Source organism: Physeter macrocephalus, chromosome 14 (genome assembly GCF_002837175.3).
Source record: "Physeter macrocephalus isolate SW-GA chromosome 14, ASM283717v5, whole genome shotgun sequence".
Lineage (NCBI taxonomy): Eukaryota > Metazoa > Chordata > Mammalia > Artiodactyla > Physeteridae > Physeter > Physeter macrocephalus.
In genome coordinates, this window is record NC_041227.1 from 21,106,704 (window position 1) to 21,133,324 (window position 26,621).

Consider the following 26,621-nt stretch of genomic DNA (forward strand, 5'->3'; position numbering starts at 1 on the left):
TGTTGCTGTGCACGGGCTTTCTCCAGTTGCAGCAAGCAGGAGCTACTCTTCATGGCGGTGCACAGGCTTCTCATTTCGGTGGCTTCTTTTGTTGCAGAGCACGGGCTCTAGGCACACGGGCTTCAGTAGTTGTGGCACGTGGGCTCAGTAGCTGTGGCTTGTGGGCTCTACAGCACAGGCTCAGTAGTTGTGGCGCATGGGCTTAGCTGCTCCATGGCATGTGGGATCTTCCCGGACCAGGGCTCGAACCCGTGTCCCCTGCATTGGCAGGCAGACTTTTTTTTTTTTTCTTTTGCAGTACGCGGGCCTCTCACTGTTGTGGCCTCTCCTGTTGCGGAGCACAGGCTCCGGACGCGCAGGCTCAGCGGCCATGGCTCGCGGGCCCAGCCACTCCGAGGCATGTGGGATCTTCCCGGACTGGGGCACGAACCCGCGTCCCCTGCATCAGCAGGCGGACTCAACCACTGCGCCACCAGGGAAGCCCCTCCCCAGCTGTTTTTTTCCTGCTCTCTCAGTTGGCCTTTCCATGAACTCAGAGGCCTCCTTGGGGAAGGATTTGGGTGGGTGGGGCTAAAGAGAAAGTTTTGCTGATGAACTCGGAGCCTCAAGGGGCCCAGCCACATCAAACTCCTATCCCTCAGGGACCCTTCAGCACCAGGAGGAAGGCAGAAACCCTTTTCCCAAGAGAGCCCTGTGTTTTGTTCAAGGTCTCACTGTGGCGCCTCTCTTATACATACTCATTCATAAGTAGGACGTCCACGGGAGCAACAGACACGGCCAAGATTCAATGTTATGTTCAGCCAAGGTGATGGGGGTCAGGGCAAGCAGCTCAATTATGAGTTTAGAAACAACACTAGAGTGACGTGTTTCCTGTGTCCCTGAGAGTTGAGTGCCAAGAAACAGACCAAGTGCTTCTAAAGTTGACTAATATCCTTTCCCCACTTAAAAAACTACCCTTCTAACCCACCTGGGTTCATGTGGAGTGGTCTGATGTTCCCAGAACATCAGGAAGCACGCTTTTGCCCTTTTATCCTTCACCTCTTGTTCACAAGATGCGTCTATTGCTCTGGGGTTTTTTTGTACTCTTATGTCTTGATGGTTTGAATGCTGCCTCCTCCTCCTCCCAAATTTTGTGCCTCTTTGAAGCTGCTGCTGCCTCTATTTCTGGGAAAGATCTTTCAGAGCCTGGTTCAGGCCTCTCTTTAACTGCTGTGTTTGGTACCAGCGTTTCATTTTTAGGTTTTATAATGTGATTGTGCTGTCATTCTGTTTTAAGCTAATGGATCACTGGACTTGTTTACAATGTGACATTTTCTTTTAAATCTAGTATTTTCAAGAAAAAAAATACAGGAAAGATTAAAAGGTTTTGGAATTTTTTTATTTCTTTGCTGAATTTGTTTCAGATACTGGCATTTGGAATAAATTTTGTTTAGTGAGTCTAATGTTCGCAAAGTTAAGAATTAGGCATTATTTAATGTATAACGTTATGATACAAGGTTGTTAAAATACTAGATATTCATTACACAGTGGAGTACCCCACAGCCTCCTTACTTCATTAGGGTTCTGCTCAAGTGTCAGGTCACCGCACTTCCCAGCCTTTCCTATACTCTTAACATGTTTTATTTTTCTTCCCAGAATTTATAATCTACTCATGTATTATCTGAATCCACCACTAGTAATTAAGCTCCATGTAGGTGGAACATTTTTTCTGTTGTTTTCCCAGAGTGCAGAATGATGCATTGAAGGAAGTATGGGCTTGACATTTGTCAAATTCGTGAACTGAAGAAAGAGACTTAGGGCTTCCCTGATGGCGCAGTGGTTGAGAGTCCGCCTGCCGATGCAGGGGACATGGGTTCGTACCCCGGTCCGGGAAGATCCCACATGCCACGGAGCGGCTGGGCCCGCGAACCATGGCCGCTGAGCATGTGCGTCCGGAGCCTGTGCTCCGCAACGGGAGAGGCCCGCGTACTGCAAAAAAAAAAAAAAAAAAGAAAGAAAGAGGTTTAGGGACACTTTCTGTTTTTATTTTGGGGGGTGGTTTGTCTTGGTTTTGGGCGGCGGTTTTGCCGCACTGCGCGGCATGCGGGATCTTAATTCCCTGACCAAGGGTCAAACCCGCGCCCCCTGCAGTGGAAGCACGGAGTCCTAACCACTGCACCACCAGGGAAGTCCCAGGGTTGCTTTTTATCATAATTATATCTCACATGTATTAAGCATTTTCTATGTGCCAAACTCAATTCTCATAAAGCCCTGTAACAAAACTTTACAGGAGGAAATGAGAGCTCATGGATTTTAAGTTAACTTGCCCAAGGTCTCAAGAGTCAAACCCAAGCACTCTGGTTCCCAAATTTTTTTTTTTAATTCAATGAAATTAGGGGGGTTTTGTGTGGTAAAATATGTATAACATAAAACTTACCATTTAATCATTTTAAGTATACAGTTTAGTGGCATTAACATTCACATTGTTGTGCAACCAATCTCCAGAACTTTTTCAAAAATCTTGCAAAACTAAAAGTCTATACCCATTAAACAACTCTCTTTTTCCCCTCCCTCCCTCCCTGCCCCTGGCAACCACCATTCTAGGTTCTGTTTCTATTATTTTGACTACTTTAGATACTTCATCTAAGTGAAATCATACAGTATTTTTGCTTTTGTGCCTGGCTTATTTCACTTAGCATAATATCCTCAAGGTTCATGCATGTTGTAGAATGTGTCAGAATTTCCTTCTTTTTAAGGATGAGTAATATTCTATTGTGTGTATAGACCACATTTTGTTTATCCATTCACCGTTGGATGGACTACAGCTCAATTTTAATCTGTAAGCTATACTGTATCTTTTGATATTAATCTTGAGGTGACAGATTTATATCCTCTGTATTCTGGGAAGTCCTGGGCTGTCTTCCTTAAGCTTCTCTCTTCCTTTGAAATGTGAAACATTCTCATTTCTTGTTTCTGTTTTGGAGCAGATCTTCTCACCTGCATCACACACAGAGGAAACTCAGCTTGTTGAAAGATTTCCTTTCAAAAAGTTGCTTACAACAAATATTGGGTGGGGGGAAGGGTTATTAATGTGGTCCAATAACAATCTTCTCCCTTCACTCAATCCTCTTCCAAAACCTCTCTCCCAGATGCCTCCTGGGAGCCCTAGATTACTTGCCTTTAATACATCTTCCCTAAACTTTCCACCTTAGAAGCCTTAGCACCAGCTTTCACCAATGTCCTGAAGATTGAGTCAAGGTCGCACTGAAAAGGGTCTTTTTCTCCAAGGAACACTGCTCTCCTTCTCAGAATCTACTGCCAGCTTATTCCCAGATACTCAGAGCACAGTAGATAGGGGAAAGTTCAATTCCCTTGAAGCCACCTCACATGTAAATTATACTTCTCATTAGTAGGGATAATTGAGGTTTTCTCAGTCTTATAAACAATGTAAATAAGAGCATCTTAAACACTATGTGTATTCACGATATAGGGAAATACAATATATTTGTTATGCGAATGCAACTCCAAAGACAACCCTCCAGTCCCACCCAGGTTACTGGCTTTAAACCCCACCTTTATAAAAATTCTGAAACTATTTTCCTTGTTAATCACAGTGATTAACAAGTCTCAAACACTAGAATGCCTTCAGACCTTCTCCTTGAGATAAGGGTCACGTTTTTAGATGAGAAGGATTACTATGTAACAAGATATTTAACTTTGAGGAAAGAATATTTTCTAAAAGATCAGGGGACTTACCTGGCAGTCCAGTGGTTAAGACTCCACACTTCCACTGCAGGGGCCGCAGGTTAGATCCCTGGTCAGGAAAATAAGATCACACATGCTGTGTGGTACGGCCAAAATATTTTTAAAAAAAGAAAGATCAAAGCCTTCCTTAACATTTGAATTAATATCTACTTTGTTAATGATAGCACACTTAGAGTGGAAAAATAGACAAGTATATATGAGACTTTATTTTGCATGATATCCAATAGCACAGGGGTTCCTGGTTGTAACCAGCTCCATAGTCGTCATAAGCAGAAGCCTGGGGCCCAAACACTGGAACCACTAAGTCAAAATGCCCAACCTTAGGCCATCAACTCAGGAGTAGATGTCACATAGTACAAACATGTTGGCTGTGTGTATCAGTCTGCTAGGGCTGCCATAACAATACACCATGGGCTGGGTGGCTTAAACAACAGAAATTTATTTTCTCATAGTTCTGGAGGCTAGGAGCCCAAGATCAAGGTGCTAGCACAGTTAGCATTACTGAACCAGGTCCATTTGCCCAATGTGCAGCAAGCCAAACACTGAGATGCCAAGGTTTACAGCCAAGAAGTTTATTCACAAGGCAGCCAAGCAAGGAGATGGGAGAACAAGTCTCAGATCCACCTCCCTGAAGGCAAGAGGATTGAAGTATTTATTGGATAAGCAGGGTGGTCTTGAAACTGAGCAGGACACTGCAGGGCCCTCCTGGGCACAAAAGCCCTTCCATGTCCCCCACTTTTCATATGTAGGAAAAAGGCTTCAGCCTCCTCGACCTTCTCTGAGTTCCAAAGGGCAGGTTCAAGCAGGTACTAATTAGAGAAATGAGGGAATGCAAAAACAAAGGAAAAGCAGTTAAGTAAGAAAAGTAATGACAACAGGCAGCAATAAAACAGAGTCCTAGTTCCTCTTCAAGAGATATTCATAACAATCTGATACATATCTTGAATTGTTTTATAGGAACTAAGGCCCCCACCCAGGTGAAGGATGGTGACTTCATGAAGAGCACAAGATTCCTGGAACACCACCCATTACCTCACCATCCACCCATCAGAAGAAAGCTATGCACCCTGAAGCCCCTGCCCCAAAAGTTGCCTTTAAAAACTCTTCTCTCTGGGGCTTCCCTGGTGGCGCAGTGGTTGGGAGTCCACCTGCGGATGCAGGGGACGCGGGTTTGTGCCCCGGTCCGGGAGGATCCCACGTGCCGCGGAGCAGCTGGGCCTGTGAGCCATGGCCGCTGGGCCTGTGCGTCCGGAGCGCACCACAACGGGAGAGGCCGCGGCAGTGAGAGGCCCGCGTACCACCAAAAAAAAAAAAAAAGAAAAAGAAAAAAGAAAAAACTCTTCTCTGAAACCCATCAGTGGAGAGTTTGGGCCTTTTGAGCATGAGCCTCCCACGCTCCTTGTTTGGCACCTGCAATAAAAGCTGTACTTTCCTTTATGACAACCGGGTGTGTCAGTAAACTGGTTTTGCTGTGTGGCAAGTGGGTGGACCAAAGTTCATTTTGGTAACAGTCTTAGGTATGGGGAAAGGTGACTTGAGGTAGGGAAAAGGGTGAGGTAATCAGTGTTCTGCACAGATGCTTCTGGGTTACATGCTTCTGCATATTCAAAATGGAGGTGCTTAGCATGATCTGAGGGTGGAGTTTTCCAGCCCTCTAACATCAAAAAGCCCTTCACTGGACAGCTGTGCAGGCCCAGTTTTAGGGCTGGTGGTCCCAACCAACCCCCAGCTGGCTCACACTGGGCAGGAGCTGACTCCAACTTCCTGTAAAACAACTGGGCTTTGTGAAGCTTGGAAGGTGTGCAATTAAAGAGAGGAAAAAAGAAAGAAAGAAAATGAAAGTGAAATTAATCAATGAAGGAAGTTTTAACAAGCTGTTCCCTTATCTGTTGTTCTGTAAAAAGTTAAACAATTTCTATTAGTTATCAGCTTCTGTTAACTCCATGGGGCATGGTTTTATTAGTTTCTGGTAAGATCTCTCTTCCTGGCTTCCAGACAGCTGTCTTTTTGCTGTGTCCTCACATGGCCTTTCCTCTGTGTGCACAAAGGGAAAGAGATCTCTGCTATCTCCTCCTTTCTTATAAGGACACCAGTCCTATCTATTGGATTAGGGCTCCACTTGTATGACCTTATTTAATCTTAATTACCTCCTTAAAGGCCCTGTCTCCAAATACAGTCACATTGGGGGCTAGGACTTCAACATGTGATTTTGGGGGTACACAATTCAGTCCGTAATACCATGGATCCACTCAGTGAGTGGCACGGTGACTTTCTCAGAGAAAATGATCTTTGTGAACTTAGCTGACAGGCAGTGGTATTCACTAGGGACTGTAGGGAATGAGTGTTGAGGACCTGACTAGACTGGACTGGATACAAGTGTCACTACAAGCTAAAAATCAGCCAGGTAACACTGAATAGCTGAAACAGAGTCCTGTTGGATGCTGAAGTTGTATATCAGGGATGCTTTCGGCTATAAATGAGAGAAAAATCCAAAAATTCAAAACACACACACATGGGACTTCCCTGGTGGTGTAGTGGTTAAGAATCTGCCTGCTGATGCAGGGGACACGGGTTAGAACCCTGGTCTGGGAAGATCCCACATGCTGCGGAGTGACTAAGCCCATGCGCCACAACTACTGAGCCTGCACTCTAGAGCCCATGAGCCACAACTGCTGAGCCTGCACTCTAGAGCCCATGCGCCACAACTACTGAGCCCGCGTGCTGCATCTACTGAAGCCCATGCTCCACAATAAGAGGAGCCACTGTAATGAGAAGCTCGCACACCACAATGAAGAGTAGCCCCCACTCGCCACAACTAATGGGAGAGGCCACAGCAGTGAGAGGCCCGCGTACCGCAAAAAAAAAAACAAAACACACACACAAAAGAGAAAATCCAACTCAACCTGGCTTAAGAACTAAGAAAGTTTCTTGGCTCACGTAGTTGGAAGTTGTCAAACCACAATCAGTATCATGGCTGCAAAGAATAAAGAGCTTTGTTTGGGGTGTTAAGAAGAACTGCAATTCAGGGGATTTCCCTGGTGGTGCAGTGGTTAAGAATCCGCCTCCCGATGCAGGAGACATGGGTTCGAGTCCTGGTCTGGGAAGATCCCACATGCCATGGAGCAACTAAGCCCGTGCACCACAACTGAGCCTGTGCTCTAGCGCCCATGAGCCACAACTACTGAAGCCTGTGCGCCTAGAGCCCGTGCTCCGCAACAAGAGAAACCACTGCAGTGAGAAGCCCGTGCACCACAACGAAGAGTAGCCCCCGCTCACTGCAACTAGAGAAAGCCCACGCGCAGCAACGAAGACCCAATGCAGCCAAAAATAAATAAATAAATAAATAAAAATTAAAAAAAAAAAAAAAAGAATTGCAATTCAGGAGACACAGATTTGGGTAAAGACCAAAAGAGTGCTCAGGAGAAGAAATGAGTCAGAGGCTTATAAAGACAAAAGCCACAAGGTTGTTACAGTTGTCTGGTGAGAATTGTGATTGACTCTGACACAAATAAGGAAACATCTGTTCTTAAGGAATAGGCTGTCACTAGTTTGTTTAGGGTAAGGTCAATAAGTATCTTGAGTTTCTGGCAAATGTTCTGGATGCCTGTGTTAAGAAAATAAGTGGTCAAAAGTTCAGATTCCATCCAGGCTGAGACATGCATAAGTCCTATTTCCTCAATGGCCTCCCAGGTCCATTTTAGAGACCTCTCTTAGCAATACCTACTCCATATTTATTTTTCTTTCATGTTTCCCCCTTTTGATCAAGATCTTTCTTTGGGAGGCATCAATGATCAACCATTTGGTTATCTGTCATTGGCTTCGACTTCCTCTGTGCTGGGAAGCCTCATTCCCAGAGAGTCATGTCCCACAGAGGAGGGAAAGAGGTGGCTGTGTGAAACGTACGCTTTTAGAAAGTTTATGGCCATATTTGAGCAACAAGGCATCATCTAGGAAGCAGGTCCTCAGTGGCATTCAAAATAAGAGAAGTTCGTAAATCTTCATTAGTTAGAATGAAGTGGCCAATCATCTCCAGATGTCTAGCTATCATTTTTTCTTTTAGTATTTCTCCAAGACTTGGTATTAGGTCATTCATAGCAGTTATTTGCTTTTTCATATGACTCATTAAGTGGATGACATTAGATGATTCATCTGGTCCTGAATCTTGGGAAAGCTGTCTACAACAGATGTCATCTGCTTCATTATCCTGGCCTTTGTCTGGTTAATTTCAGTTTCAGGTCTCTAGACTGCTGTGAAGTCCAAGCAGGACATGGTGCCTCCTTTAAATGAGAAACATGAATCCATGAGTCAATGCCCTTAAGTTTAGCAGCACAAGTTTAGTTAACAATACCTGGAAAGGTCCCCTCCAACAAGATTGGAGGACATCTTTGTGAAGGTGTCGTTTCCAATAGACATAGTCACCAGTCTATTTTTTCCTGAGGGAGTGGACCTGAGATTAAGCAAAACCAAAGGCAGTGCTTTGGGCCACAGCAGCTTAAATGATTAGTCATCGTAAATGCACTATGGTAGGTGAAGGAGTGCAAAGACTAAAAAAATGAGTTTGCCAGGGAGCTGCAGTTGTCTTGGGTTTCCCATGGCCCCCACTGTCAATTTAATTTACAGCCATTGTTTACCCATCTTAATTTAGCTGATTCAGAAGCAGTCTGTTGCCATGTTACAAGTTATCAGGATGGCAAAAGTCTGGAATAAGGGGTCAATTCTTCTGTAGAAGCAGAATGGACTTCATCTACATATGTCACAATATTTACAGATTCTGTTGCTGCTGCCTTTGCATGAAAGTCAGCTAGGGCATTTCCCTTGTACTCTGTCCTTTTAGTGTTAGCCTCAGATTGATGACAGCCAACATTTTCTATCAAGACATATCAGACTTCCAGGAATTTCACACAATTTCTGGAACACTTATAACAAATACCTATACAGACACAACAAAGAAGTATTAACATTACTTCTTATTTGACAATGCTTCCCATATAATTTAAAAATATCAAATATACCTAATTAGTTTAATATCTCTTTCTTTACAAGGAGAAAGAACAAACCTTTGAGATATTTCAGAGACCCTGTGAAATATATCTCTAAGTTAGTTCTAAGTCAAAAAGAACTCATTTAGAATTTAATTTGGGGAAGTTTGTCAAAAACACTTAGTCAAATAGGATCATGGGTCACTGGGAAACAATGCTTAGTTATACATTTAACCAAAGTAACACTTAAAGACTTCATAGGCAAATATGGAAGTTCTGAGCAAAACTTAATATCGAGAGGACTAGGATTACTTAAGTAATCATCTGATAAAGACAGATGATTATTCTGACAAGACACAGTATCTTTGTTTTTTTCCTAGGCACACTACTTAAAGGTAAAGAAAAACCTTCTTCATCTCTTATTATCAAGAGCAGACAGATACGGAAAAAAAACAAAAACAAAAAAAGTTTGTCCTTTTAACAGAGGGAGAAAACCAGATTACTTAAAGATAAACAAAAACCTTTCATAATCTCTTATTTGAAGAGCAGACCAATAGAAAAAAATACTTTGTCCTTTTAACAGAGAGAGAAAAACAAATTTGAATTTTGTACCAGTTTACTTTGGATATTAAAACTCATTCACTTAATTAAATCCATTTCAATTTTTTCCAGTACTGACCTTGCATAAAAGTCCTTTCCAAAGATTCCTTTTTCATAAACTTTCTTTTACGGAAAACACACATTCTACTTTCCTCACATATGGAGATGTTTCTATTTATCTATTTGTCTATCTATTTATTTAGCTTTAATCACATATATTAGAATTTTTTTTAAAAATCCTTAGAAACCTTTACTTTGAAAATGAATGAGAACTAAAAAGTAAGCAATTATGAACTGTCTTTTACATAGGCATTGTGTAGATTGGCACACATAAATACTTTTTATAATTTCTAGAAGCATGTGCTTTCTCATAGAAAACCTCTCAGCCTGGAATTAGACAACATCAGTCATCATCCTAAGTTATTTTTCTGACTGACAAATTTTGTAACAGAGATAACATGAGCTTATTTGACTTTTAGTAAACCTCAGTAGAATAAAAGTGTTATACTTAATGTTGCTAATGCTAAAGATATGTCTGTATTAATTTAACCAACAAACTTAAACTAGCTTTTATTTACTAAAGATTCATCCCAGATCATGTGAACTTGAGAAACATTTCAGTTAGTTTCTATTATATTTTTGCAAGTATACTTAATTTATATACTGCTTGTTTGTTTTAAGCCAATTACATATAACTCTTTTACCAATTAATTTTAGCAATACCATCCAAAGAAAAAATACCACATAGCCACAACATATTTATATATAGACACACATGAACATACAGACAGATGCAAACAGAGGCCTTACAGTTTTTGTTTTAAAATTTTCCTTGAACTAGATTTCTGGGCAAAGGTGCTTCTATAGCACCTTGTGGTTGTTTTTTTTTTGTTTTTTTTTTTTTTAATAAACTTATTTATTTTATTTATTTATTTTTGGCTGTTCGTTGCAGCGCACGGGCTTTCTCTAGTTGCGGAGAGTGGGAGCTACTCTTCGTTGCAGTGCACAGGCTTCTCGTTGCGGTGGCTTCTCTCGTTGTGGAGCACTGGCTGTAGGCGCGTGGGCTTCCGTAGTTGAGGCACATGGGCTCAGTAGTTGTGCCTCACGGGCTCTAGAGCACAGGCTCAGTAGTTATGGCGCATGGGCTTAGTTGCTCCGCGGCATGTGGGATCTTCCCGGACCAGGGCTCGAACCCATGTCCCCTGCATTGGCAGGCGGATTCTCAACCACTGCGCCACCAGGGAAGCCCCACACCTTGTGTTTTTAAAAGCCCTTTTCACGCTCTCTCTCTCTCTCTCTCTTTTTTTTTTCCTTCGGGTTTTAGGAATTGGAGATGGTCTAGATAAGAGTTCCCAGAGAGGTTACAAGCTTTTTGAGATAAATAAGGGAGGTGTGGGAAATGATGAAAAGAAATGGGTGAACTATGAACTGTCTCTAGAACTGCATTTCCAGTTTCACAAAGATTCATAAGGTATAATTTAAATGACATTAGAGGCGGATCCACCCATCCAACTACTTTATCCTCAATTTGCTTCTTTATATTAGGTAGATTTCTAACTGAGATGTAAGTCAAAAAATGTTTATGTTTTGCCCAGGCAATGTTGTTGGTTCCCTTTAGCAAGTCCAATTAATAGTGCTTGAAGGGTGGATTTACATGCCTTAGTCCATGGGGTATATGTGATGGTGTTGGTGCCATCCTCATTGGACCTGGCTTTAAAAGGGGCTGCCATTACAGGATGGGCAGTATGGATGGTCTTCTGCAGGGGATCAACCTCAGTGTTATAAAAAAGGAAGTTCAGAGAGAGATGGATAGAAAGGAGAGCATTATGGCGGACATTCAGAGGGACAGAAAAAAGACTTGGAGAGAGAGAGTTCTCAGAAGCCTCAGAGGATTTTTCTAGTTTGGAAATTTTTTGAGAGTTAGTTTCTCTGGGGGAAGCAATAGTAGTGGATTCATTATTACAGTTGGAGGCCTCAACATACCAGTTGAAATATGCTTCCCATTCTCTTTGTCTTGTTCTATAGCTTTTCTCCAATTGAGCACACAAACTAATTTAGAGATTTTGAATGAGCCACAAGTGGACCAACAGAGTTTCAAGTTGTTGTGGGTGATTTTAGTCCAATGCGAAAGAAATTTACAAGAGGAAGGCCCATAAGTTTTAAACATAAATTGATCTGGAGTTCTGGACGATGGCACTGCCTGTAGAAACCCAACTCCCCATAACTGAGTACTCATCAAGATGAACCTTTCCCTTCCCAGATAAAGCCAGCAATAGAGGACATGCAAATAAAGGCTCAGAACCTCAACCATATTGGGAGGTTCGGAACCAAGAAGACTTACCCCTAAGACCCAAGACCACTGAGGAGATGACTGAGTACAAAGGACTCCTGTAGGTGCCTTACTTGTGCCTGCAGCAGCTCCGGGGTAGAAACGAGTCACTTTGGCTCCCACTTCTGACACCATGTAATGTCCAACAATAATCAGTTTCAAGGCTGCACAGTACAAAGAGTGTTATTTGGGGTCTTAGGCATTGCAATTTGGTAAAAATTGCAATGCCTAAGATTCAGGTAAAACCAAGAGTGTTCCAGGGAACAGACAGAATCAGGGCAAAAGCTACAAGGTTTTTAAAGTTGTGAGAATTATGTTTGGCTCTCAAGCAAAAAGGAAATATTCATCCTTAAGGGACAGCTTTCATGAATTACTTAGGGTAATGGTCTGGTAAGTATCATAGACTGTGACAGGTTATTTAGGGTAAGGGTCTCATAAGTCTTGAGTTTCTAGAACATTGTGCAGATGTTCTGGATCACTGTTTTAAGACAATAAGTGGCCAAAGTTCAGATTTCATCCGGGCTGAGACATGCAAAAATCCCACTTCCTCAGTGGCCTCTCAGCTCCGTTTTAGAGAGCTCTCCTAGTGATACTGACTGCATTTTGATTTTCCTTTCACAAAGTGCAGAGATAGGGTGCATTTTTGGGTTGGTTGATCAAATGGCTGAATAGTCTCATCAAAACCCAAAGTCTGTTCCACAGTTTTGGCTTCTATCAAAAGCTTTCCTCCTAATGATTTCAGGAGAGCTAACCATAGCAAGGGCAAATTCACCTTTTGTCATATCTTAGGGGCTCCCAAGCAAATCTATGTTGGAATCAGGCTGGCTGATGCAACTACCATTTGAATTTAGGAGCCAATGCTCCTAAAATATGAGTTGAAATATGTGTTGAGATTGGCTCTTAGCAATGAGTTTAAAACGATTCATCAACTATGTTTACTCAGGAGTACCCCACTGAAGTCTGGCCACTCCCTCATGTGTTTGAGAATCCCAACCCCCAAATACATGGTCACCCCACCCCAAACATTGAGGCACTCCCAGGAAGTCACCACAAGCAAAACTCTATAGGATGGGATGGCCTCTCTCTGTGACTGCCTAAAAGCAATAGAACTTGTACCCAGCTCTAGTTACAGAAAAGAACAATGGTTTTCAAGGCTGACCTAGGTTAAAATCCCAAAGCACTTAACACATGTGTGTGACCTTTGGCAAGTCATTTCACCTCCCTGGGCTTCATTTCCAAATCTTTAAAATAACACCTGGGGTGTTTATCCAAAACCAATTCTCTTCTTCCTGATACTAGACCTTACCCTCTAACCCAAGGGGTAACATGTGACCTGTTTGGGTCAATCATTTTATAACACAGCAATTGGTCCAGGAATGAATGCAATCAGACTTGTTGAAGTCATTCACTTATGTTGGAACTGGAGGAGCAGAGGCTTTCTTTCATCTCTAGATGTGAAGCCATAAAGATGGGACCTCAAAGCTGCTTGCAGCGGGTAGCCCTCATGTTCCCACATGGTTTGCACCCTCCTTGACTTTATCTCTTAACACTTCCTTTTTACTCATTTTGCCCATCCAAACTGGCCTCTCTGCTATTTCTCAACACCAGGCATGCTCCTGCTTCAAAAGCCTTTGCACTTGCTATTCCTCCAGACACCTGCATGGCTGACTCCTTCATCTCCTTCCAGTCTGCTTAAATGTCACTTTCTCAAAAGGCCTATGACCACCTTTTATGGCCATACTATGACCACCCTATTCAAAACTGTGACTCTATCCTCCTCTACTCCTCTTTAAAATAAAATTTTTTTCCAAAGTACTATCTTCTAAGTTTATTACTGTTAATTATATTGTTATTCACTGCCGGTCTCCTCCCACTAGAATATGTTTCACTAGGGCAGGGATTTTTGTTTCTTTTGCTCATCGATATGTCTCAGGTGACAGGCAAATTAGTAAGTACCCAGTAAACATTAATATTTGTTGAATGAATGAATGTATTTATAACTAAATAAGCCCAGCTAGTATAATACCACCTAATGACATTGTTATGAGGATTAGAAATTATAGATATAAAGTAAAGCACAAATCTGACTCATAGTGAAGCAGGAGATAGATGGGCCCCAGGTTGAACAGCTGGAGCTCATCCCCTGTGGCCAGAAACTCCAAAATAGAAGCGAGAGAAGAGCTGAGCCCTGCCCAGATAAAAGATAGAGACCACATATTTCTTATTCTCGAGGCCAAGGAGACCTTCCCAACTATACTTTCGCAGAAAGGTTCCTCGGAGGTCAAAAGGGAGTGGGGGCGTCACCTCATAGTAAGTGATGTCAACCTACCCATAGGCCTCTTAGCTAGAATCCATCTTGGCTAAGAGATGCATGTGCACACATGGGAAAACCCTGAGATATACCAAATACAGACACAGAACCAGGAAAAGCAAGATGATTGGCCAAAGGAAACCCGGAAGAAATGCCCCATAGAAGTGATTCAAACTACCACGAGGGTGCGACTCTCTATCTGAGCCCACCTGTGTGTCCATCCACACGTACTCTTTTTCCTCCTACTAAACACTTTGTTTCACTACTTTCCATGTATGGTGGGAATTCATTTCTGCAAAGCCGAAGGGCCAGGTCCTTGTCACTGGTCACTGGTCTAGTGGCTAGGATTCAGCGTTCTCACTGCTGCTGCCCAACCTCAATCTCTGGCCAGGAAACCCTGCTTCAAGCCGCTGCAGGCTGTGGCCACCCAAGATCAATAGTAGGTACTCAAATACGGTAGCTATTATCATTTTACAACGTCTCTTTTTTTTCAAAGAATTCCTTGACAGATCTGGAGATAAGTTTCTACATCTACGAACAGAAGAAGACTTATGAAGAAAAAAAAAAAAAAGAAAAAGACTTATGAGGCACACACCAGGAGGTGATCTTTGGATCTGTACGTGTGTGTATACACATTTTGTTTTCCAAGTTTTCTTTCTTGAGCATTATTTTTATCAGACAAGAAAACCAATACTTCTTTAAAAAAGAATTTTGGGGCTTCCCTGGTGGCGCAGTGGTTGAGAGCCCGCCTGCCGATGCAGGGGACACGGGTTCGTGCCCCGGTCCGGGAGGATCCCACATGCCGCGGAGCGGCTGGGCCCGTGAGCCATGGCCGCTGAGCCTGCGCGTACGGAGCCTGTGCTCCGCAACGGGAGAGACCACAACAGTGAGAGGCCCGCATACCGCAAAAAAAAAAAAAAAGAATTTCGGCTTGCTTTGGGATTTTGACAGATGCAAAAAAGAATGTCTTGAGGAAGTTCGATTCAAAGAAAGAACCAGGGACTGGTGGTAGGTGGCACTGAGAACTAGCAGCACTGGTTTAAGAGGAAGTTGTGGAGAGACGTAAAACCACAAGGTTAATACTGCCCGAAACAAAATTGCCCAACTCAGCTGGGTGGGTGGAAGCAAGGAAGGGCAAGGAAGAACTGCTGGGGGTATTCAAGGTGATTAAGCAATGGGCCTTAAATTAATTGAACTTAGAGTTGTTTCTAGTCCTACATATGGTGAGACTGACATCAGAGGAGAGCTTGAATAGTCATTTTTCTCAGTACAACCAGAGCAGAGGACCTGTGTCTAGTAGGCATTTTGTTTCCACGTTGTGGAATGACTGGATGGAATAGGATCACCAGGGCCAAGTGGAAGTGAAGTGGCAAACTAGGAACCACCCAAGTTCTGGAGTCAGCTTTGAACGTTGATTCTGTCACTTAGCCATGTGACCTTGCTCAAGAAAACATCTTGTGCAAAATCTAGGGCCCCTACAAAGTAGGAGATTAGGGGAAACGTAATAAATATGGCATTAAATTATACTCTTTAACAAGCAAAAACAAATAAAAATTAAATTCTCAAAAGCAATTGCTTTGAACAAACCCAACTGATTAAACTTAAAACCCTGCTTATATCACCTTTCTACTGCCCAAGAAACCTTGCCGTCAGGGCAGATTTTCCCACAAGTCTTATAAACACAAATTTTCAAATAGCCATTTCCAAGTTTAAATGTGTCTTTCACATTTATGCTCTTTGTTGTCTCTTTGACCCCGCTCCCCTTGTTTTGGTTTCACAAGTCTTGAAAACTGTTTTTTCTCAAAATATTCTGTGGTTTAAAGGTTTGTTTTTCTGGGCCTGGCCCTTCTGTGCAGAGGAGGGCAAGGTCACCTCTCCATACTTTCCCCCTCGGGTCTATGGGATAAGGGAGCAACTGAAAAATTTGGATTAACCAATATAAAATAATTTTATATCAAAACTCCCATTAGTAAGCAATTGTTGGCAAGTGAGTAGGAGCGTGGGCTTTAGAGTCAGGCTAGATTTTGCTTGGATTTGAATTCAGGCTTCATCACTCCCTAGCTGGGTGACCTTGGGCATAACACTCAGTTCTCTGTACCTCAGTTCCCTACATCTTAAGGTTATTGGGATACTTAAATTAATGAATATTTGTAAGTCCTTAGAAGAGCGCCTGGCACACAGTAAAGCTCTAAGTGTTTGCTGAAAATATTTTGCTCAACTCTAGACCACTAACTAGTTCACGCTGCTTGATGATAATCTGCCTCACTCACCCTGTATCTCCTGGATGAGTCTATGGCTGTGTTGATGGGAAGGTGCACTGGCTTTAGTAGCGGTAGTTGTAGCAGTCCTTTTACCAACACGGCCAAGGGTAAGCCTGGGGTACTCATGTGAAGTTCAGTTCACCAGAAGAGCCCCTGCTCTGGACTGTAGCGGGATGTCCTGGGCAAACTCTTTACCGGCCCCCGCCCTTATCAGCACCACCCTCAATTCTGCTTCTACTCACTCGCTTTAGCGTAAACGCCAGGGTGGGGCTAAGGGTCATTGGGCGGTCACTGCGCCTGCGCCGGGACTGGGGGTTGGGGGCCTGAAGTGGGTGGCTTGCCTTGCCCCAAGGTCTGAGCTGTCAGTGCGCCTGCGCGGCCGGCCAGTAGGCTGGCAGTACTAAGCTGACTCGCCGCCGCCGCCACTGAGCTGCGAGTACGCCTGCGCGCGGGTCGGGCCCCGGGGTTCTTGACTGTGCCGCGCGTGGCGCTGGGTGTAGCCATGCAGAGTGCGGACTCCCAGAAGCCCCCCAAGCGGCCCCGGCGCGATGGTAGCCCGAGAACCCCGCCAAACACCCCTCCCGCAGACGCAGAGAGGTCCCCGAGCCCCGACCTTCACCCCGACCACCGGACCTGGGGCCCGGAGCAGGTGTGCTCCTTCCTAAGGGGCTGTGGCTTCAGCGATTCTGGACTGCTGGAACGCTGCCGAGGTAGCAGGGCTGTAGGGGTGAGGGGCCGGGGGCCGGCGACCCGAGGTCGCGACAGCCGGGCCTGAGAGAGGGCTCCCTGAGGCCGTGAGCGGGGGGCCTCAAAGAGGAGCTAGAGCGGCCGAGGGAGACCGGACGCGGGAGGCACCCGAAGGGGTGGACCTGAGGCGGGGGCGCCCAGGAGGGATGACCTGAGGCGGAGAACGGAAACCTGAGGCTGCGAGCCCTCGGAGAAGGTTGCCTGAGGCGGGGGAGGGGAACTTGACGCGGGAGGCACCCGCAGGGGTGGACCTGAGGGGCGGCGCCCAGGAGGGATACCCCGAGATGGAGGAAGGAGAAGTGGGGCGTCTGGCGTTGCGGACCCGTAGGAGGGGAGCGGACTTTGGGGGTTGTGAACCTGGGGCGGGGAGGGGGCAGCTGGTCTAACTCTGGTGGGCTTCTTCAGGAACTCGGCACCCCAGCGCCGGACAGGCGGGACTCAGGTCCCTTTTTTAGTTAGAAGACCCTTGGTGGGAGGGTTGCTGTCATTCAAGCTCACCAGGCTCGGGAGACTCCTCTCTGCTGATGCAGCTCCCTGAACACTTGACACGTTAGAGTATATTTGGGTGCTTTAAAGTTTGTTTCCTCCGCTCCCCTCCCAACTTGGGGTTTGTCTAACCGGGAAAGAACTTTTCTGTTAATCTCTGAATCCGCATCGCCTTACCGTAGCATCCCGGTAGGACTCAATACATGCTTGATGACTGTACATGCAGAGCTTAGTAAAGATCGTTTTGTTCTCCAAAAGTTTCCCTCGCTAAATCTGAACCCTGGGGTGGTTCGGTTGACCACTGAACTCCCAGGTGCCCACAACTTGGCCTGTAGGTTGTGAGTTTTAAGCGACTTCACTGGCTTAAGTTCAAGCATCCATCCACTTGAAATCTACTCAACTTCCCGTAAGGGGGATGAAGTTTGACCTCTGCTTTACCCTCTGAAGTGTTCAATAGGAAAGTGGTGTGATTTGCAAATTCAGTAAACTTTTGGTGGAGCCCTGTTTGCTTAGTCTGGGTGGGAGGAACTAAAGAAGTGTTCAAGACCGAAAGATAGCTTGATGGGTGAAGGAAATTACACTTCTCTTTTTCCCTACCACCACCGCCCACCCCCACCCCCACCCCCCCGGCCTTGGTTTTCCTCCGCTTCTGGGGTGGGATTTTTCTTTTGAGTAGCAGTAGGTGGGGATGAAGTTTTATGTCTTCAAAATGTGATTGGCTATATTGTTGGCTGCCTTTTTCAGTGGTGTTCTGTAGATTAATTCATCAGTCTTAAGAATGATCTGTTCTCTTGACCCACAGTCTGATACTAGAAGACATTACATGCTTTTAATTGGTAAAAACTGACCAAGTGTTCACGGTTACTAATTTCTTACTGTCTGCTTTGTTTTGACCAAACTTTAGTCAGTCTTCTCTCTCTTCTACTGGCCTCTGAACTCCTACTTGCCCCCAAACTTGAGCAAGCACTACAGAAGTGGAATATGCTCCCTGATCAGCTTCTCCTAAGAACTGGCTGACCACAGCCGGACAATGTTCTGTCAGACTGGAGTCACTTCCCCTCCAAAGATTCTGCTTATCTCTGCTTGCCCCTACTTTATCCTATTAAAAAACCAACCAACCAACCAACCAAAAACACCTTTTTGATTTTGAGCCACTTGCAGATTTCTGAAGTCAGAATGTTCTCCCTATTGCAATAATTTTTTTCTCCCTAATTAGAGTCTATCCCTATCTAAGTCCAGATTTTTTTAATTGAAGTATAGTTAATTTACAATGTTGTATTAGCTTCTGGTATACAGAAAAGTGATATATATGTGTGTGGGTATATATGTATATATGTAGTCTTTTTCAGATTCTTTTCTGTTATAGATTATTACAAGATGTTGAATGTAGTTCCCTGTGCTATACAGCAGGACCTTGTTTTTTATCTGTTTTATACACAGCAGCTTGCAAGTCCAAATTTGTTTTTATTTGACAAAACTAAGCACAGGTGCTGGGTCCCTTTCCTCATTTTGGAATACAGTTTCACAGGAATTTAGAGACTGTAATCTGTATTTTTTAGTAGATGATGTGTTTGAGGTTCAAAGGCCACACAACTAGAAAAAAGCAAAGCTGGATTTTAAAGTTAGGTCTTTGGACTTCAGAATTCATGCCACTTATACCTTAACAAGTGTTCTCATCAAATGTTCTCATACATTGGATTTCCCTCAACAATAAGGGAATAAACAAACCAATAAGAAAAGAAAAAAAATGGAGAACATAACCAAAGTTATAAAGTCAACTAAGAACAAGGAAAAATACACCCCAGTAGGAAAATGAGCAAAACACAAGAACAGACAATTGACAACCAGCCAATAAAAACAGAAAAAAACATTCAGTCTTAACAGTAATTTTAAAAACACTGATTTTAAAATTTAGATAGAAAAATATTTAAAGATTGGTAATCCAATAAAGTTGATGGAAATATCAATTTGCTTAACCCTGGATAGTTTGGGAATACCTTTTTACTTATAGAAAATTTCACTTGTAAGAATTTACAGAAACATTTGTACACTGTCCAAAGAAATATATTCAAGATTATTCTTCTAACCACTAGTTATAAATAGCAAAAAAGTAGAAATGATCTAAATATCCATTGATAATAGTAGTAAATAATATTGATGATTAACAATTTATGGAGCATTTACTTTGCGTGAAGTACTATTCTCTGCACTCCATGTTTCATCTTATAAAAAACTTTACAATAACTCTGTGACATAGGTTCAGTTATACTCATTTTAGTGGTGAGGAGCATAAGGTTCAGAAGAAATTGGTTAAATGTATTATGGTACGTCTGTATTGTGGAATAAAAGACAACCATTAAAAATGATGAAACTACATCATTAATAATTGTTAATAATTGACAAGAAAGATCTTTATGACCTTTTAGTTGGGAAAAATAGATTATAAACAACATAATTTCATTTGTGTAAAATTACATAATTGCATAGATAAGTGTCTTGAATGTTGTTATCTAAAATATTAATGGTTATTGGGAGAATATGAGTAAGTTGATATTTTATACTTTATATTGTTTGGATTTTTTATATTGAATATTTTTTATGCTTGAAAAACACCCCCAAAAATGCCATTTTCATTTAAATGTTTTTTTCTTTCTGGAAAATTACATCCTCATTTTCTCTTGTTACCTTTAGAAAGACTTTTGTTTGTTTGAAAATAGTCCAGTGTTCTGGAATCTGAGGTCAGGAGGTCTGGAATTAATTATAGAGAAAGATAAAGAAAAATAAACCATGTGGGACTTCCTTGGTGGCACAGTGGTTAAGAATCCTCCTGCCAGTGCCGGGGACGTGGATTTGAGCCCTGGTCTGGGAAGATCCCACATCTGTGGAGCAACTAAGCCCGTGAACCACAGCTACTGAGCCTGCGCGCCACAACTACTGAGCCCGTGTGCCTACAACCCGTGCCCTGCAACAAGGGAAGACACCACAATGAGAAGCCCGCGCACCACTACGAAGAGTAGCCCCCGCTCGACGCAACTAGAGAAAGCCCACATGCAGCAACGAAGACTCAACACAGCCAAAATAAATAAATAAATAAATAAATATATTTTTAAATGTATATAAGCCTTACTAAACAGATTATGTGCTTTCTTTGGAGGTTTTAGAACTAAGTCAACATGTGGACCATCCCTCAGGCTATGGTTTTGACCTGACTATTCTAACAATAGACTGACATTTCTTTCCCCTCCCCGATCCCAAACCTCACCTGTTTCAGAAGGAAGCTGCCAGTTTTGCAGCTGGACTTCCTTGCAAATAATTTACTCAAATAATTTTTAAAATTTTACTGATTTATCAAAAAAATCCTCTTGGTATAGTTATCAAATTAAAATTAAGACTTTCCGGGCTTCCCTGGTGGCTCAGTAGTTAAGAATCCTCCTGCCAATGCAGGGGACACGGCTTTGAGCCCTGGTCCGGGAAGATACCACATGCCACGGAGCAGCTAAGCCTGTATGCCACAACTACTGAGCCTGTGCTCCAGAGCCTGTGAGCCACAACTACTGAGCCTGCGTGCCACAACTACTGAAGCCCGCGCACCTAGAGCCCGTGCTCCACAACAAGAGAAGCCACCCCAATGAGAAGCCCTCGCACCACAACAAAGAGTAGCCAACGCTCACCACAACTAGAGGAAGCCCATGCGCAGCAACGAAGACCCAACGCAGCCAAAAATAAATAAATTTATTTTAAAAATAAATAAAATAAAAAATAAATAAAATTAAGACTTTCCAAGTAGCAATCAAAAATGTGGTACTTGGCACAGTTTGTTGTCAGTACTGGGTGCTCAAAAAAATGTTGGTCTGAGTAAATTCTGGTGGATCCAGATTGAAAGAAATCAAAAAGCATGTGCTGTGAATAGTGAAATCATTCATTTTTTTTTCTCCCTTTTCTTCCATAGAGAAGAAAATCACAGGTTCAATACTGCCCTTTCTTGATGAGTCTCTTCTTGAAGACCTTGGAATAAGGTAAGAATGATAAAATTCACATTGTAGCCAAGCAGACTTAAGACTTTTTTTCACACTGAAGAGACAAAGCCCAAGATTGCTGATATTAAGTTTCCTCATTTTAAATCTGCACAGGTTTTAAAACAGAATACCACACCTGCTGTCTAAGAGTTGTTTTTGTTTGTTTTTGCTGTGCAAATCCTATGTTAAATATTACTAATGATTCCTGTTTTTAAAAATTTTGCTAAGAAGCCTTCATGAAGTTTGTAGTGACCAACTTTTTACTCTCAAGTTCAGAATAATTGAATTATACACTCCAGAAAATGTAGAAGAATTGATAGGAAAAAAATGTTGGCAAGAAAAATCAAGGCTACAACCCTATCTGGAGTATATTTCTAGGTCCTTCTAAAGCTACTTAAGGCTGGAATGCTTCCCTGGTATTAGATTTAAAGACACTATCCAAAGTAGTTTGGCACTTTTCAGTTCTATGATTTGGGACAATTTATTTAACCCTTCAGTTTCTGCACCTGTGAAATGGATAATAATAATGAGACAATGTATGTAGAGTGATTAGCATACGTTAAGCCCTTCATAAATTATATATGTAGATTGAGATCCCTATATATGACTGGAGATTCTAGGGTCTAGATTTGTGTAAGTCCACTTTAAATATCTCAGTTGAAGATCCAATCAATATTTAAACCTTCCTTAAAGTAGAGACTGTGTTTCTATTAGGGAATTGGCAACAGTGGTAAAATATGGTCTTTTCTTCTGGAATTCCACTTAGCTAAGTGTTGTTTGTGGAAACAGTAACCAAAGAATCAGAACAAAAGATTATACTGAATTACTTCATGCACTGTTGTTTAGTAATTGATAATGCAAGTAGACTGAGGGAAAAGATCACTTTAGAACATTTTACTGACTTTTAATAAGCCTCCTTTGGGTCAGAATCCTTGGGAACCTAATCTTGCCTCTTTCATAATTATGTATCAGCCCCTTCTGTCCCCCCAAAGTCCGCCTTACTACCTATTTCTTATGTATAATAGTAGCTTATTGTTTGAATTGAATGGATTTTTTTCTAATAGAAGTTTGCTTTTAAAGGGAACCATATACTTTGTGGACCCAAATGCTGTTGATTGATTCAACAAATATTTATGGAGGGCTCACTATGTGTTAGGCATTCTTCCAGGAACTTGGGACACATGAGTTAACAAAATAGTAAAAATTCCAAAAGGAACACTATATGTCATGTCTTTTTGTGCCCACCTCTTAACTCTGAGGTGGATTCTGCAGTACTCCTTAGAGCTGTGTTTTCCTATGCAACAGCCACTACCTATGTGTTAAAATTAATTAAAATTAAATGAAGTAAAAATTTTAATTTCTCAGTTATACTATCCATAATTCAGGTGCTCAGTAGCCACTTATGGCTGGTGGCTACCATGCTGAGGAGGGCAGATATAGAATATTTCCATCATGACAAAGTTCTCCTGGACAGAGCTGCCTTTGAGGATTTCAGTGGGATCCGTTGAAGTTGTTCACAGTGGTCCAATGCAACCAACTTATTAATGTACCCTTGCATTATTTTCCCCTCGTTTCCTGTTTCACCTTTTCTAGCCCTCCACTCCATATCCCAGGATGCACATCCAAAATAAATTAACTGTATGCAAGCTCTTGTCCTAGACTCTGCTTTCTAGGGGGAATCCAGTTTAGACAAGTACTCCTCTATTTCCTCAGTTTTATGATTAACTGATGATGGTAAAAGATTTTTCTAAAAAAATAAGAAATATTGTCACATTAAATGTACACATCAGTTGTAAGAAACATTAGATTTCAGAAATGATGAAATATGGAAATAAAATCTTATTGTAGTCCAACTGTTCTGGCCCAAATCTTTGTTTAAAGGTTTTATTTTGCCATAGCTTTTGCCAAAACAAAAACACCTCCAGGTTTTGGGTGGCTTTTTAAATATACTTTAATCAGTGATTTTTTTAAAACAATTAAATATTTTTATTGGTATAATTGACATATAATATTATATTAGTTTCAGGTGTACAATGTAATGATTCAATGTTCGTATATATTGCGAAGTGATTACCACAGTAAGTCTAGTACCCTCTGTCACCATACAAAATTACAAAGAAATTTTTTTTCTTGTGATGAAAACTTTTAAGATTTACTCTCTTCGGAATTCCCTGGCAGTCCAGTGGTTAGGAGTCTGCGCTTTCACTGCCGAGGGTGAGGGTTCGAGCCCTGATCAGGAAACTAAGATCCTGCCAGCTGTGCAAACAAAACAAAACAAAACAAAAAACAAAAAAAAAAAGATTTACTCTCTTGGGTCAACAAAAAAATTAATCAATGTTCGATCTAAAGGAGAAATAGAGAGTTTTATTCAAGCCAACCTGAGGATTATAACCCAAGAGACAGTCTTTTAGAAAACTCTGAGGACTCTTCTGCCTGTTAGAAGTCAAAGGAACAGTCATATACATTTTCGAGAAAACAGATTGTACATCAAAGTGACACACTGACATTTCAAAGATACATAGTCCAGATCTGCACATAGGAGCAGTATGTCACCATGATCCCTTACAGGATTAGGAAAGGAAAAATTAATCTTCTAAGGAGTTACATTGTTGGCATCAGAAGAAGGAAAAAAGCATTGTTTTTTACAGTTGAGCAGGCATTCCCACCTTTGAGGAGGTCTGGTTAATATATAATGCATATTGCACATTAGGGAGGGCCCAGTACAAGCAGGGAACATGTTATGCTTAAATTTTCTTGCCCTGCTTAAAACATAAATTATATACCATCACTTGGCAACTTTTAAACATGAACTACAACATTATTGACTATAGTCATCATGCAGTACAGTACATTCCCATGACTTATTTATTTTATAACTGGAAGTTTGTACCTCTTGAAGCCCCTTCACCCATTTTGCCCACCCCCATGTGATTTATTTATGAATACAGTGGTTTCTTTTTGAGTTCTAATTAAGTGATGAATACTGAGTATCCGTTGAGGAAGTGACTGGGCTGTGAGGTTGGTTTAGGTTTGGTATTATTTTATGCTGTGATTCCTGGTTATGCTCCACTGTGCAACTATACTTAACCTGTGTCAGTTACAGCTCTGCCATAAAGTACTTCTTGGAGGCTGGCCTTTCCCTGTGCTTGTTATTTCAAACTGATGAGGGTAGGGGAATAGTAAAACACAAGCTATGCTGCTTTAATGGTTTATCAGCTGTAATGATGCTTCTGTACATTCCAAAAAAATCATTCTTAGATTCTGTAGTTACTGTGGGACTCGGGGGACAACATAGAGGTCAATTGTAGTACTTCTGGCTCCAAGTCTATCTAGGACTTTTAGCAAATGATTTACATTTCAGTCTAATTAGCTAAAGGATTGATAAAGGCTAACCCCTTGCCTCCTGCTTCAGCCAGGTATCAGGCTAACATGCCTAGACCAATTAGTAAGTGTAAATGGAGCAAGAAGGTGAATTATAGGATTTTGAGTTGTTTAATTCCTATTAAATTCTTTCTCAAGACTGGAGCATTATGAGTAATTACTGATAGAGGACGATAGGTGTAAATGAAGCTAAAACCATATATATTTGATTGATGCATAATTCATACCTGATGCTCATAAGTGAAACTTGAACCTTTGCAACTCATCACTATAAAGAGTTTTTTTAATCCATTCATGGACTGATCACGTGACTGACAACCACCCCTGCCAAGAAGTCTTATACTGTCCTGCGTTTCCTTTCATTGTATCCTAGACATTTGCATTTGATGTGACTATTTCTTAGTTGATGTAAGCAATAATTATTTCTCTTTGAAAGCTATTTTGATATGACAAAGGCTCAGTTTGTCAAACAAATGTAGTCTTCTTATATGTAACATCTTTGGCCAGTTTAGTTAGATAACTTTGTTCACATACTCACCACTTGGTTACACTAATAAACTCCTAGATTCTTGTACTTAAAACACTGCTGATGGGATAAATATTGAATTTAACATCAATAATAATTTCTATAACACCTGTAATCATAGTTAAAATTCTCCTATAGTTCTTGAGGGCAGGAACTGAGTCTTTTGTATCCCCAGTGCTGAACACACTGTTTAATCCCTCTCCAGCCCTGTGAGGGAGATAGTATTATCTCTGTGCTATAGATGAGAACATCAGTGTACCAAAAAAGGTTAAGTGACTTTTCCAAGATCATATAGATTCCACGTGCAGATGTGAGCCAATTCTGCCTGATTCCAAAGACCTTTTTCATTATCACTGTGCTCTACTTCAAAGAGACTTACCTATCTTGAGATTTCGCTTATGTGGGCCATGCAAATTTAGGATCATGAGGGTAGATGTTGGCCTCAATTAGGTTAAAATAAGTTTGAAGTGTAAATTGAGCATTCAGTGATGTACGTATCAGAGGTGTTGAAGTCTGAATTTACCAAGAGAGAAGAGGATTGAGGGCAGAAGAGTCTCCTGTCTTAGAAGCAAAGGAAGGAGAGGGTTTCTAGTAGGAGTATGTTTGAATTATTAACTGTCCCTTTTAATCTGACTTCTAACAACCTAAAGTTGATTATATACTATTATATACTCCAGGGATTATTATTTAGCAAATAATGATAGATTTGCTTATCCTGTTATAATTTTAGTTCCTATGGGAAGAGAATAAAGCTGCTTAATAATATCCAACAACTGGATCAAACTCATGTTTATACAATGAAGGTAAGAGGAATCTGAGTTTATTATATTTTTAATATAAAGTGATATAACTCAATTATGTAGAATTCATTTTTTAAAGAATGGAAAGAAATCTCTTTTCAGTAACAGGATTGTGATTAATGGGTTTTTACTTTTCTAAACTATCTGCATTTTCTAAAATAACCACAAGAAAAACTAAAATATTTTAAGCACACAGAAAAGCATAAATAGATTACTGCCTAGCTTGTCAAATCTTAACATTTTGCCTAATTTGCTTCAGATCTATTATTTTTAGAACAAAATATTAGAAACAATAGAAGGCCTCCTTTGTACCCCTCTTGAATTCTGTTTGCATCCTTTTTTCCCCAAGTGTTTAATCATTTTCTTGAATTTTTTTTAGATTTTTACTACATATGTATGTATAGCCATAAACAGTGTATAGTATTGTTTTACATATTTTTT

At 41.6% G+C, this 26,621-nt stretch overlaps 1 protein-coding gene across 3 annotated transcripts in view; it reads left to right on the forward strand.

Annotated features, from left to right (window-relative positions):
* The first annotated feature begins 16,634 nt into the window (after window positions 1-16,634).
* The window catches only part of SAMHD1 (SAM and HD domain containing deoxynucleoside triphosphate triphosphohydrolase 1), a 67,506-nt gene continuing 57,519 nt past the window's right edge, over window positions 16,635-26,621 (forward strand). Inside the window, exons 1-3 of one of the 3 annotated variants that reach the window (XM_007116777.4) lie at window positions 16,635-16,934; window positions 21,407-21,473; window positions 26,111-26,183. In XM_007116777.4, coding sequence (XP_007116839.1) covers window positions 16,727-16,934; window positions 21,407-21,473; window positions 26,111-26,183 — 348 coding nt within the window. In that variant the 5' untranslated portion in view covers window positions 16,635-16,726. The remainder of the gene's footprint in view (window positions 16,935-21,406; window positions 21,474-26,110; window positions 26,184-26,621) is intronic. The other 2 variants (XM_007116778.4, XM_007116779.3) reach the window with 2 other exon arrangements.